Source organism: Pygocentrus nattereri, chromosome 19 (assembly GCF_015220715.1).
Source record: "Pygocentrus nattereri isolate fPygNat1 chromosome 19, fPygNat1.pri, whole genome shotgun sequence".
Taxonomy (NCBI): domain Eukaryota; kingdom Metazoa; phylum Chordata; class Actinopteri; order Characiformes; family Serrasalmidae; genus Pygocentrus; species Pygocentrus nattereri.
This window is the reverse complement of record NC_051229.1, coordinates 16,806,006-16,820,707: the sequence shown is the minus strand read 5'-3', so window position 1 is coordinate 16,820,707 and position 14,702 is coordinate 16,806,006. Positions and strand designations below refer to the sequence as shown.

Sequence of the window (14,702 nt, the reverse complement as noted above, 5' to 3'; positions counted from 1 at the left end):
AAAATACAAGTTCATCTGGTATAGCAGCTAAAATTCTTCCTCAGTTAGGAGTTCCATCACAACCATTATGCGATAATTATGTGCAGATAACTCAATGTCCAAACAGTGCAAACGATGCCAGTGTTAGCCAGACAAAGTCTTCATCACAAGCAGTAGGTGACATTGTTTTCAAGGGAGCCAACATAAAGGAATGGCTGATCTTTTGGCGTTAGCCTTAGCTTAACATTGACACCAGAGCGACTGCTGTTGAGAGAAGACATTCTCAGTATACTGTATGTTGTTTTCCCTCATGTTATTTTCTTAAGGTCTAAACCATGTTCGTTGTAGAGTATAAGCAAAAGGTGAAACTGGTCACACTCTAACCTTGCCCGATCACTTGTTTGTTTGTATTGAAATGACCCTTTGACTCATGACCTTAACAAATAGCCCCCCACCCTTATCTCTACCCCTACATCTCTATTCATATTCTCCTTCTACAACCCCTTCTTATCCCTCCTCAAACACCTTTTCCAGCTCCTTCACCCTTAGTTTTCAATGTATACAAGGTCCTTCCAAAATATTCTTGTCAGACTGGACTGCTGATCAGACTGGACCAGACTAGACTGGAGTACTGACCAGACTGGAAGTCTGTATGTGGAAATAAACTCCAGTCTCCTGACTCTTCCTGCAGAATTTCTAACACTGTGCTTGCTCTCACACCTCCTGAGAAACAGCTTGCTGTGGTCAGCTGCATCAGACGATACTACTCAGTGCCTTGTGCACAAAACAAGTCGTTGACCAGCAGATACTGAAGTTGAACGATGATGTAATATTTTCCAAATTCCAGCAGTGTCTGACAGTTGGGAGTTGCGAGTGTATGGGATGCACATAAGTCAGTCTGTCTGTCTGTCCAACCATCCATCCATCCATCCATGTTTTTACTATTTTGAAGGGTAAAATATATTTCAGATTTACTTTTGCTGTTTCTTATTAAAAAGGTTAAGGGACATCCCAGAATAATAAGCCACTGTTAACTTACAAAAATAGGTTTACACACGTACTGTGATAAATACCCAAACCAACAGACATTTTAATTGTACTGCAATCTAAACTGTTGGTTATACCACTCACTACTATGTAATAGTGCCCTAAAACACAAATAAACTCCACTGTTTCAGTCACAGCTTGGATTTTAATAACTTGGCACATCGATACGATAATTAACTCAGTTGATGTGTGTGTATAAAGTATTGTAGAGAATTCAAACATGACTCAGCCAATCAGACTTTACAACCAGTTATTTCATAATCACATTTTGACATTTGCTGGCATTTAAAATAGTTCTAGACACAATATCACATAGAGCAGCATAAAACAGAACTTGGAAAATGGAAAATGTAGACCAAAAACCCAGATGTTCTGTGAATCAAAGGAGTTAGTAAAGGAAAGGCAGGGAAGATAAGAAACCCAGAAAGATGACAGTGAAAAGAAAAGAGCACTATTTGTTAGACTTTTAAAAATGTTTATTAAAACATTAGTATTAAAGCCATACTCTAAAAGGCCACTGACATATTTCAGGGAAAATAGCACAGAAAAAAAGGAAAGAGAAGAAAGGCACAGTGTCGAAAATAGCCAAAGTGTTTATTCAGCACAGCAGTACGTGAACTGGGTCATCACTTCGTAATGCTTCAGCAGCACCTGTATTGTGCACTATGAATATTTAATAATGGAACGAATAGGTAAGGTGGGTTTTAGGCACTTGGATCTTCCACAATGAGCTGCTGGTGTCGGAAGAGATCGTGATAGTGAAGGAGATTGATCTACATGGTGGTCATGTCATTTAGGGCATTATCCAGCTCCTCGCAAATCGCCTTGTACCTCACCTTCTGAGCGTACAGTTCATCTGGAGGACAAAGGCAGAGAGTCCAGCAGAAAGGAGGATCAGCAGGAAACGTACAGGAAAAGTGGAGAAAGAAGGAAATCAAGGAAAGAGTAAGATCAGAGAAGAGAGAATGTAAAAGACAGTAAAACTTACGTATCTCATGCCAGAGAAAGCAAACAGAAAAGCTAAATGGTGAGCACTACATAATGAGGCATCTGCTCTACGAATGTCAATGAAAATGTCAATGAAAATGTCAAATGGGAAGAAGCGTTTCAAAAGCATTGCCATTTATGGTTCTCACAATATCTCTTGCATACTATAATTTATTAGATAAACTTCAAATATACACTTCACAATCTAACATTTATATTTTAAGGATGGTCGGGATTATTTAAATATAGCAATCTCTCACCTTAGGCTGTTTTCACACCTAGTTCATTTGCTAAAACCCACCAGGGTTTGGGTTTCTGTAACTTTTTTTTAAAATACATATTTCATATTCCAATATGTATTCCAACAGCTAAAGAGCTGATTGGTCAGGAGACACAGGCAAGATTTTTGCTTTACTTTCTCTATTAGAACCAGAAACAACCAATTTATTTAACTTACAGTAGAAAAAGGTTTTGCTTATGGCTGTTTTACATGCTTTGTTGATTTTCTAAATGAAACCAAATTAACACAACCTTGACATGGAACAAATATGGCTAATTTCATTGCACAATTTGTATTTTGCTGAGTTTAACATCTGTAACATCTGTTCTGTAAAGACAAAGGCTCAGCACTGTAGGACACGTCATTTTAGAGTCTACGTTTTATGTATTTCCTCAAGCGAGCAGGGTGGGTCCAAGAGCCTAATCTCTGTTCCTTCATGACAATAAAATGTCATCCAGCAGCCAGAAACAGCATGTGAAGACAAAGGTCAAGTTATAGCTGGTACCTAACCTGGTGTTAAGTGCTATTAATTACACCATGAGTGCTCTGGGCTGAAAGAAGAGTGCTCAAAAAGTGAAGGACAGTGAAAGTAGGAGGCTTACCCTCAAGGTCATCAATGGTCTTTTCCAGTTTTGCCACGGATCTCTCTGCAAACTCGGCACGAGTGTCTGCCTGTCAGGGGACGAAGGACACAGAGAGACAGAGAGAGATATATAGAGAGAGAAATAAAGTAAGATTTAAAAACAGAATGCCATGCAACTGAAACAGGCCAATTAAATCATTAAGTCAATTTACTTCATTGGACAGCTCAACACGCTTGGAGGAGAACACTATCTGCCAAGTCATGTTATGTCAGCTAACAGACGCCTGCTTTGGCTAGCATCACGCTGAGTAATGAGGGGAGAGGGAGAACCGTCCTACCCACCGAGAGAGAGCGAGGACAACTCTGTCATTGCCAGGGGCTTCTTTTGTTTTGCGCTGGAGCTACAAAGCTAATGTTGCTAACAAGTATATCTCATCAGCTACCACTGTTCAAACTGCATGCCTAAATCAACACTCACTTGCCTCAAACTGCAGACACTACTAAGTCTCAACCAGATTTGTTTATGTAGTTTGACACTGTATGACATATTATAATCCACAAAAAGTACAGACAAAATTCAGTCTTCAAGACAGCTGCAGCTGTTTTAAGCTATGCTGTGCACTTGTGTGGCTGCTGAGATAGAAGCTTCCCTAACTTGTGCAAATGTTATTTTTCGCCATTGTTCCTTTAAAAGCAGGACATAGTATATTACATTACCTCTTTCACTTGGTCAGTGAGGCCCTTGATCTCCTCCTCATATTTGTCTTCTTTGTCTGTGTACTATAGAGAGAAACCACTCCGACGGTTAAACACTGGAACACACACCCATGAAAACCAAAACGCGCAATGCAGCATTCAAACAAAACCACACAACTGTACACAACATTGACAGCTTTCAGCAGGCCTACCTTCTCTGACTGGGCCTCAAGGGATTTCATGTTGTTGGTTACATTCTTAAGCTCTTCCTCCAGATCACCACCTTTACTGTAGAATATACAGAAATAGATGATATTGAATCTGAATGTTCACAGACTATTTTTGATATACAAGTATCTGTAAGACTGGGGACACTCGAGCCAAAATGAAAATATAACCATCGCAACATGGGTCGTAAACAGGCTTACTCGCACGATACAGTGGTGCTGAAACACGAGATATTCTGGTTTAAAGACTAGAACACCCCTGCTGATAAACGTGCTGATGTATCCTGGAAAGAGTTAAAAAAAAACAAAAAAAAAACGTGTCTGTGAATTTTGTGGTGAATAATGATACAATCCTGGTTTTTCCATCAATTGTGTTTGACACCAGAGACAAGACTTACACTAATACTAGCTTGGTTGTGTTTATTAGCCTATAGATCAGTGGCTAGGCCAGATTTTGGCAACCCAAAGCTTAAGAAGAGCCATTTTGTCTTTTCAACTAAAATAAACAACATTTTATGTCCATTTTACAATCTTAGCTGTAAATGTGTCTCAGTATGTGCTAATGTGCTAGTATAGGCTAAAAAAACAACAGCCTATCAACAAAAAAGCAAACTTACTTTGCTCTGCTTTAAGCTTTAGCTCGGTTATAGCTTATTTTTCACATCTCTGGCAGGACACTCTTCCAGAAAAGTAGAATAGTTTCTTGTCTCTAAACGTTAGATTTTTTTTACGAGGCTGAAGTCGCTTCACATTCGCAGCTTCTTGGTCAAATTTTCTCGTCCCACCTGAAATGGTGCCTGACGCTCCAGAATGTAACTACTGAACCATTTATGGTGGAACTGGAAAATTCAAGCAAGAAGCTGGTGAATGAGAAGCAGAACAGCTTTGTGACTTTAGTGTTTGAAAGTTTCTCATTTCGTCAATTCTCAAAGTCAATTAGTTTCCGAATCATCAATGTTCGTCTTAAATCTTTCTCCTTGTCTTTTTGTTAGCTACTAGCTAGGTGAGACTGTTGTCTGAATTGCTGACCAGCAGTCTGCGTGCCAACCTTCTGGGTTAAACGTTGGTGAATTTTTAAGTAGTTTTAAGCTGCATTAACTCCAACATTTAAGGCCATTTATTGTTAAAACTGTGTGAGAACTGTCAGTAGCACAAAGGAGCATTTTTACCTAAACTTTTAATTCCGCAACAGGGCAGTAAATAAGCTGGCATGGGGCTTTGGAGTCGCATGTTGCTGACCACTGGGCTAGGTTAATAAACTAAAAAATAAGACTAAAAAATACAGTCAGAAACTGAGTATAATCATTTTGATTCAATGTTCCACATACTGCATAGCACTAAATCCAACTAGTTATGCTCTCTTTGTGATGAAACATGCAGCTAGGTAGTGTTCATTAAGTACTGGCAACATCCTCAATATATACAGAAAAGTATATTGTGACGTAATGTGATGTAATTTATCAAGACAATGACAAATACAGTCACTGTGATTTTATAGAAGTATACGTTACCATGGATGGAGAAAAAAAATTAGAAATGAAAAATCAGTATTGTTATGTGACAGCAGTCTATAATAGTATACTGGAACTATGTTGCCCAGCACTTCCTCCATTCTTTCCTGCTGGTTGGATTGTTCATGAGTCATGATAGTGGAGATGAAGTGTACTTACAGCTCGGCAACCTCTGCTCTCTCCTCTGCTCTCTCTAGCTCTCCTTCCAGAATCACCAGCTTACGGGCTACCTGCGATACACATACATAAACTTAGTTTAGTGACACGTTTCTTCCAGAGAGGACCTTAACACTTTTCGTCAGACCGTTTATTTAGTATCACCTGCTGAGTTTTGAGCAGCGATTAAAGGAATAGTTTGGGGTAAAATCAAATGAACATTCTCTTCCCTTTACCCTGAATATTGTCAAATCAGCTGACACATTTGGGTTATTCTCGTGAACATGACTAATACTGCAACCTAGCACAGGAAAAAAAATGTTTTCTTTCGTTTTTAAAGATATACAAACAACGATGCCTGATTGAATAACTATAAACAAACCTCAATTATTTAATTGATTTTAATTCATTTTTATTCATTTCCCAGTTTAAGTGACCACACACTCATTTCCACAACAGAGTGAGGTTTGAAGATAAACCTCTAAATATTGGGCCTCATTCACCAACCAGAAGAAAAACCCCTTCTTAAAACCCACTTACACTGTTTTCATGAAGATTCTGACATTCACCAATCTTTTCTTATTTGGGATTTGTTCTTAGCCGAGAACAGAATCTACACACACTCAAGAGCACAAAGGCGTGAACAATTCTGCAGTTTAAGAACACGTCATGGATCTGATGTAGACTTTTCTTAGGACCTTTCTCCAGGAAAAACTTAAGATATTGGTGAATGAGGCCCAATTTTTCCCCCACAACATTGTTTAAAGTACACAATCTGTACACTGTTGTTATACTAGGATTGGATATATTTAGTAAATATATAGTGTTTTGCTGTATTCTCATTTTCACAACACACAATCATTGAAGTTTTTCTTTGAATTATTGTGGGAAAAAAAGCCAAAAGAACTTTAGTTTTACATGGAAGTACAAATAAAAACCTGCATTTCATCGGGTTCAGGAAATTTCCAAGTTACAGCTCGTAATGGCTCGATGTGTTGCATACTAGATGATGTCATCTTGCTCCATGTGTGTGGACAACTTTAGTTACACACAGCTGTGCTGATAGTAGTGACTTCCCACACCTCTCACTGACATACCTAACAACAAAGTATAACAGGGTGCAACAGGGTGCACAATGACCATTGCACTGGTACTAAATACTAACAACAAAGCTGCTGTGGTGGGCATTTCACATAAGTGGACACCTTCCTTAATCAATATTTCATGGAATTAAGCTCACAACACCTCCAAAAGCTCAAAAGGGGTGTCTGGCATCCCAGACCCACCCCCACTTCATGCTCACAATGGGTTAGGACATATGTCAATATAAGAGACAACAGATTTGCCCAAGCCTTGCTGAGAGATTTACTCACAATTGAGCCTATTTAAATGCCAATCCATCTGCATTCTTCAGCTATATTTAGATCCATTTGCTGGTAGCTCTAAGTATGCTACCCTCAGCCATTCTTATGCCCCAGAGATTTAGGTTGCTTAATGTATGGCTTTAAGTCATAAACTTGCTTAAAGTTTAGCTATACCCATGCCTCGTTGAGCCAGGCTCTAGGTATGCCAAATTCCACAGCAACCTGTAAAGTATGTCAAAGTATGCCTATATTTCAATTTCCAAAACATCTTGCAACAACAGGCTTCTTCATGTAATACAGGTTCATTCATATGTCCCATGTAGTCTGTGAGCACCATACGTAAAGCCACCTACATCTAAGGGGCATAAGAATGGTCGAATATGGCTTATTGCAAGGGGGGCGGGGGGTCTGGGACGCCTTCTGGAGGTGTCGTGGGCTTAATTCCATGAGACACTGACGAGGCAAGGTATCCACTTGACAACTTTTGTATTGTAAGGTACCGGTGTAAAGGTGATCGTGCACCCTATTGTGTTATACTTGGGTAGGTTGTTATCGACAAGTAATTGTATCTGACAGTGAGAGGTTTGGGAAATTGCCTACCAGTAGCACAAGGAATTTAACACCTTTTACTGTGTATAACTAAAAGCGTCCACACACACGGAATAAGATGCAATTATCTAATATGGAACAAATCAAGCCATTACAAGCTGTAACTTGCAAAAGGTATCACAGAGAGGTAGAAAACAAAGTCAACATAGTACAAATAGCTACCTATGAAATAAAATCACTGAATGTAGTATTACAACCAGTGAAAAGTATCAAAGAATTGATATGTTTATATAAATTATTAAATTATGATGGATCAATATAAATTCTTAAAATTTTTATTTTAGTTTCAAGCAAATTCAAATAATCCTTCTTGGGAAAACATGCAGTCAACGTATCTGAAAAAGTGGGTTTCTCCTCTGACGTTATATTTTGCAAGATCTGTGCCACTCATTTTTTATGCCGGACCAAATAACTTCTAGATGCGAGAGAACTATATTGATACTGCACAGAATCAAAATCTGGCTGTAAGAAAATGAGAACTAGTGAAGATATTCATTTTTGAAAATGAAAAGATTCTTCTGTAAAACATTTATTTTTATAAATGAATTACTGTGAAACATTCAGCAACACTTATTTACATGAATACATGTTGCATATTATCCTTAGGGTTTCTTGGATGTTTAGTACAAATTTCAATCCAATCCAGCAAAAATAAGCAGCTGGTGAGGCTTAGAGTGAAGACACAAAGAATTGCAAAAATGATAAAAAATAAAATAACTAAAAAAGTACTTGGAATAGAGATATAGAATTTTGCATTTATTTTCCCATAAATGTAACAGTAATGTAAAGTTTTCACAAGATTTTTTCAGGAAAATCCACGATATGAACTAGGAGGGCTTGATGAGTTGGTATGGAATGACCCTGCTGCTATCACTCATTTAGTTGCGCAAGATACTTTTACTCAATTTTATAGATAACAGTTTGTCATACAATGTCAGGAACCACATAAGCAAGTCTATTTAGGTTTATGTAACAGCTTGATGTGGTCTGAGGCAAGTGTGTGAAGATAAGCATGCAGGTTACACAATGCTAATGCTTTCATTACTTGTTAGCTACATTAGCCTCTTTGCTCCAGCGGAATACTAAAGAAGCAAACCTTTTGTGCAGCACTGTGTACATGAAGGCATTCATATGATCTAGCAAGTTATTTGGTGAAAATGATGCAGGCCAATCCTTGACCATGCCACACCAAAGGATGTGGAATACTACAGAAGCAAACATGACTTGACTGATGACCTTCATTTGGGGTAAAAGGAAACTGGAGGAATTTCAAATCCCTTTTTGTCTCAATAGAATGTGGTGCCCAATCCTGGTCCTAAAGATCGATCACCCTGTAGAGTTAAGCTCCAAACCTAATCTAACACAGCTGCATCCAGGTAATGACCATCAGGGGCATCTGAAGATGAGAGCCAGGTGTGTTCAGTCTGAACTCCCAGGGTGGTAGATCTCCAGGACTGGGCACCCCTAGTGTAGAGATTCTCACCTCATCGTATTTGCGATCGGCGTCCTCAGCGATCTGTTTGGCCTCCTTCAGCTGCAGCTCCTGAATCTCCATCTTCTCCTCATCTTTCATAGCACGGTTCTCAATCACCTTCATGCCTCTGTGTGTATAACCACAGACAATGTGCTTAAATGCTCATTGTACAGAACTTTACACAACCAGCTTCAGCACTTCTATGAGACGTAAACTGTGTATAAATTGCAGAGGTGTTGCAGAAGCACAGCTTTGTGCAGTTGTGTGGATTATAGTTAATTTGACACATCTCTGGTCTGAGTAAATTAGTGTGTATAAGTATGTGTTTGTGTATTTTTATATACAAACTGGGCTGTCAAACTATTACAATAATTAATCACATTATTTTGTGTATGTTTATTGTGATTAATCTTACTGCTCTAATTCATGAAATTGTACTATCTGCATATAACATCTGCCATCAGCAGAACTCAGCAATTAAAATTTATTAAATCTTTAATTTTGACACCTCTAATACCAACCTTTCACTTTCATCAGCTGCCTTCTCTGCTTCCTCCAGCTTCTGCAGTGCAGTTGCCAGTCTTCCTTGCGCTCGGTCCAGCTCCTCCTCAATCAGCTGAATCCTGCGGTTCAGAGCAGCTACCTCGCCTTCTGCCTACACACACACACACACACACACATTTATTTTTTCTCACAGACATTTTATTACAGAGAGACAATATTTTTTTGTCAGATGAATATTATATTCAAATATTCTACATTTTCTCTTGCCCATTATCTTCTATCTAATGTAACTTCAGAATTATGAATATGAAAAATGAATAACTTGTAAATAATGGCTGTTTCAACTGGAAATTACATTTACATTTACAGCATTTAGCAGACGCTCTTATCCAGAGCGACTTACAAGAAGTGCTTTGTCAATCTAGAGAAAGTATCTTTGCTAGTTACCAATAGCTTAGAGAAAAGACAGTCCTGAGCTCAGATACTGCTAGAAACGAAGTCACTGCAGATACCCAGAGAAAAAGGAACAGAGTTGAACACAGAACTCTGTGCCATTCAAAGCAATACAATAACAATAAACTACAATACAATAAACTACAATACAGAGTGCAGTACAATAAATAAGTGCAGCTTATAATTCAGTGCTCATTTAAGTGCTGTGTAAAGAGATGTGTCTTCAGTCTACGTTTGAAGACAGTAAGAGACTCTGCTGTTTGGACAGCCAGTGGGAGTTCATTCCACCACCTGGGCGCCAGTACAGAGAACATTCTCGACGCTTGTCTTCCATGCGTCTTGAAGGATGGCAGGTCAAGCCGAGCTGTACTCGAAGCTCGAAGGGCTCATGGTACAGTTCGAGATTTCACCATTGCCATCACGTATGTAGGGGCTGGTCCATTTTTGGCTTTGTAGGCAAGCATTAGGGTTTAAATCTGATGCGTGCAGCTACAGGAAGCCAGTGAAGGGAGCGCAGCAATGGGGTGACGTGGCTGAACTTGGGCAGATTGAAGACGAGTCGTGCTTAAAACTTAGAGGGTCAACCTTTTGTGCAGTACTGTGTATATAAAGGCAGTCATACGATCCAGCAAGTTATTTGGTAAAAATGACGCAGGACAATCTTTGACCATGTCACACCAAGGGTTCACCAATGTTTTAATGTATTCTGAGACATATCACAATTGTAATGTGAAGCAATATATATATATTATTGCGAAATATATATATATATATATATATATATATATATATATATATATATATATATATATATATATATCATACACACACACACACACACACACACACACACACACACACACACACACACACACACACACACACACACACACACATCTCCAAAATGTTAACTTTACAGGAAAAAGAAAAAACCTACTTTACTTTTCATGTAAATCAATGAAACCAGAATTTTTTCCAAGTCATTTTGAGCCGTTTCTTTTGGTCATTCATCCATCGTGAAATTTACACACAATGTAAAGGTTTTTAAACTGTACATACTATGTTTGTTTTTATCATGGGATATCCCAGCCAGATGAAACATTGCTTTTCCTCATTAAAATTCCTCTGCAGCGATTCATAGCCCATACTGGCTTCTCTAAACTTTCCACTGGCCACTAAACCACTATTCCCCAAATTGCAGGGACTTCTATTGCATATGGGACAGAGTACAGATGGATCAACATACAGTATAAATATATATAAATCATGCAGATCATCACTGACTTTCTGAAAAGCCCATTCAGCATCATGTAGCAGATGCATGGTTGGAGTTCACACCACAAGGGCCAGGTTTGCTATGCATTCAGATTTATAGGGGCATTTAAAGTAAGGGAAAGAATGCAAACTTAAACATAGTAAAATGCATTCTTTATCCACATCCTACCAGATTTACAACTAGTGCATTCAGTGCACTGAGCTGCATTAAAACAGTGCGTCAGGTAGAGCAGGTTTAGTATTTATAAACACACTGACTCATCTTTCACGTCTAACTTCATGCTCATTGTTTATCTGCTTACAATTTTTACAAGTTGCCTGATGCAATCCCATGTGTGGTCTGTGTTCTGGAAGAAACATTTTTATTGGCTGGTTAATCTAAATTAAGCACAAGATGCCCTGTGCTCCATTAAATATTTCATAAGAAATAAAACAGGTGTTTTACGTGTGTTGATCATATCTAAAACAGTCAATTATCTGTGTTATTAGCTAAATGTATGACATGTATTAGAATCACAAATGTCTGACATCTGATGTCCAGTGTCTAATAGGCCATTAAATTCTGCAGGTATGGACAACGGCGGCTCAAATATCTACTCAGTAAGGTATTTTTTTAGCATCAGCATGGGTGACCACAAGGATGTAGGTTTATATCTCTGTCACATGTGGTCATTCTTGTTCAAAGAAAAGGACGGCCTTTCTCTCCAGTCACTATGCGTCAGACCTAACCAGTAAAGTGCACTTTGTCTCCAGCCCAATACCGCAAAGCTGAACTTATTAGTCAAGAATCTTTACAAAGAACACTAAGCAGTTAACATATTCAAAGACTAAAGACTGTTCTTCTAGGCTTACGCAGCGAGCATACTTATGGACTTGAACTCAACTCCGCTGTCAGTGAGGATTCTCTATTTTGAAGTCGATCTAAAATCAAAAGTAACATTTTTTACAGCTCATCATGTATGATTTAAAACAAAGGTTTCTTAAGATTTCTAGAGATATCTTCACCTTATACCTAAAATATGTTCTGTTTTTGGAACATGTCATTGTTTATTGGTTAATAATTTATCCCCCATGTACAGACATTATGGCCTGAAGAACTTCTTCAAAGTAATTCTGTCAGAGCCATGAAAAACATTTCATTTGTGATATCCAGCGTATGGAAGGGAGACACATGATGAGTTGAGTAGGATATTAGGCTTAATCTCCATCTGATAACAATAACTGACCAATTCAGATACTTTCAGTATGTTTCAGCAAAACATTCACAAAAACGCCTGCTACTAATATACATGTATGTATACAACTATGAAGTATGTTGGCCCTCACAGTCATACAGTAATCTACTATGGCTAACCAGAATCAAATAGGAGATCAATAAAAATTCAAAACATGGACAGAGCTCTTTGGTTTCTCCTTGCATTGTAGATAACTGATTGTTGATACCTCTTACAGGTTTCATGTGGTATTCACAAAGCCTGACTTCGTGCATCTAAGACCTGACTTCGTGCTTCCTCTAACCACACCCCTTTCCTCCCTCAGTGTACTCTTTTTATTCATGTAGTCCTGAACCATATATGGTAGTACAAACACAGAAGAAGATTCTATAGAATGAGGTCATCTTTCATGTGTAACAGAGGTTTGAACCTGGAAGATGACTAAGCAACTATGACAGGCTGTAGGGCTACACAATAAATACTAAAGAAATTCTAGTGCTGCGATTTATTACGTTTGCAACGCACCTTGAAATGGTCAGAATGCATGCAGCACAGTAAAAAAAAAAAAAAAAACTCTGATCGGTTGGAGTCCTCATTTGGACATTCCAGCCTGTAATATCAGTATTGCAAAGGCCACAGCAACGAGTGGGTAGCGCTGTTGCCTCACAGCAAGAAGGGTCTGGGTTCGATTCTCTGGCTATTAGGATCCTTTCTGTGTTGAGTTGTTCTCCCAGTCTCTGCAAAGGATTTCTCCAGGTGCTCCAGTTTTCTCCCACAGTCCAAAGACATGCAGTCAGGCCAACTGGAGATGCTAAATTGCTCCTAGGTATGAATGTACATGTCTGTGTTCTGCCCTGTAGTGAACTGGCGACCTGTCCAGGGTGTTTCCTGTCTTCCGCCCATTGAGCACTGGGATAGGCTGTGTTTAGAAATCTGTGTATAATCTGTGTTTAGAAAACATTTCCAGCAACAGATGACAACATTGTTTTTCATATAATTCCTTGAGTATGCCTCAACATGTCTGGGAAACCATGTTACAAAACACAATATATACTAACCTATTAAATCTACTAAACTAATGATCTAACATGGTCCCCCAATAATAACCGCCCGTTTGCTCTTTCCTCAAGGACATGTGGGTTGATTACTCTTTGCCCTGTCTGCGCTCTCAGATTAGAGCCAAGTAGCAAAGAAAAAACTGCCAACAAGTTAACATAAGCACATAACTAGGGCTCGATCAGTGTGAGGTTTTGTCAGTTTTTTGTCTGTTGCATTTTGTCTGGTGCATTTTCAGTGCTTTGCTGGCGACCATTCAACCAATTCCAAAGAGCCTTTATACCTGCTGTTTTTACTGGCTAAACAATATATTGGTCTGGGCCCAGGAGACTTACAGACACATACACCTGACTTACAGTTTATCTGAAACATAACGCTGACTGTGCCAAGCTCTGCTCTATCTGAGAGGTTAATGGAGGCAGTCAGTGAACCCGTCAGCTTAAAGGCTACAAGCATTAGGCAGACATTCGGTATTAAACAAGTGGATATAATTCAAGACTATTACTATGGACTACAGAAATCTTTCAGTTTGAGAGTTCAGTTAGCTGGACAATGATTAAGTCTAGTCAAGCAAAATCGAAATCATTACTGAAAAACCTTTTTTTTTAATGCTTAGTCTTAAGCTCAAAATGGGTTTGGGTCACCAGCCCTTAGTGAAAGGTTAATCATCTCGTACTTTCGTACTTTGTCATCTATTTCTATACTGCTGACTGTAGTAAGCTCTGCCTAGGTGGAAAATGGGTGGAGTCATGTGAGAGATCATGACTCTGACAGTTCAGCTGTGACAGGCAGTGCAACATACATACATACATACATATACATATATACACATATAAAGTGGCTTATTAATTACAATGATATTAAAAGGCATTTTCCAATTCCAGTTCTTGAGTATAACGAATAACACTTTCTATTCTAGTACCAATACCTGATCAAGTGTCTGCCAATAGTGAGTACTGATACCAATACTAATTGTATCTAACCTGACGACTTAAAAAGTGCCTATAGATTCTACTACTTGTACAATTCCACTTTTTAAATACAATCCAGTTTCCCAAAAAGTTGGGATGCTGCGCAAAAACAGAATGTACTGATGTGAAAATACAACATGCCTTATAAAATGTGGTGCATCAAACTCACAACGTATATTTACGTATATATACAGCATGTTTTTAAAAAAAACAATAAAATTGATCAGTCTTAACATGTTAACTTGTTGTCTTTGAACTATTTTCAATGAAATATAATGTTTAAATGATGTGCACATCATTGTGCTCTGTTTTTATT

General features: G+C 38.4%; 1 protein-coding gene across 4 annotated transcripts in view; it reads right to left on the bottom strand.

The window, feature by feature from the left end:
• tpm4b (tropomyosin 4b) overlaps positions 1–14,702 on the bottom strand; it is a 32,541-nt gene that overhangs the window by 1,141 nt on the left and 16,698 nt on the right. For 2 of the 4 annotated variants that reach the window (XM_017697166.2, XM_037531165.1), the window contains 7 exons: positions 9,435–9,568; positions 8,923–9,040; positions 5,470–5,540; positions 3,785–3,860; positions 3,594–3,656; positions 2,896–2,965; positions 1,152–1,882 (listed from right to left, as the gene is read on the bottom strand). In XM_017697166.2, coding sequence (XP_017552655.1) covers positions 1,800–1,882; positions 2,896–2,965; positions 3,594–3,656; positions 3,785–3,860; positions 5,470–5,540; positions 8,923–9,040; positions 9,435–9,568 — 615 coding nt within the window. In that variant the 3' untranslated portion in view covers positions 1,152–1,799. Of the gene's footprint in view, positions 1–1,151; positions 1,883–2,895; positions 2,966–3,593; positions 3,657–3,784; positions 3,861–5,469; positions 5,541–8,922; positions 9,041–9,434; positions 9,569–14,702 lie in introns of those variants that run through there. The other 2 variants (XM_017697167.2, XM_017697168.2) reach the window with 1 other exon arrangement.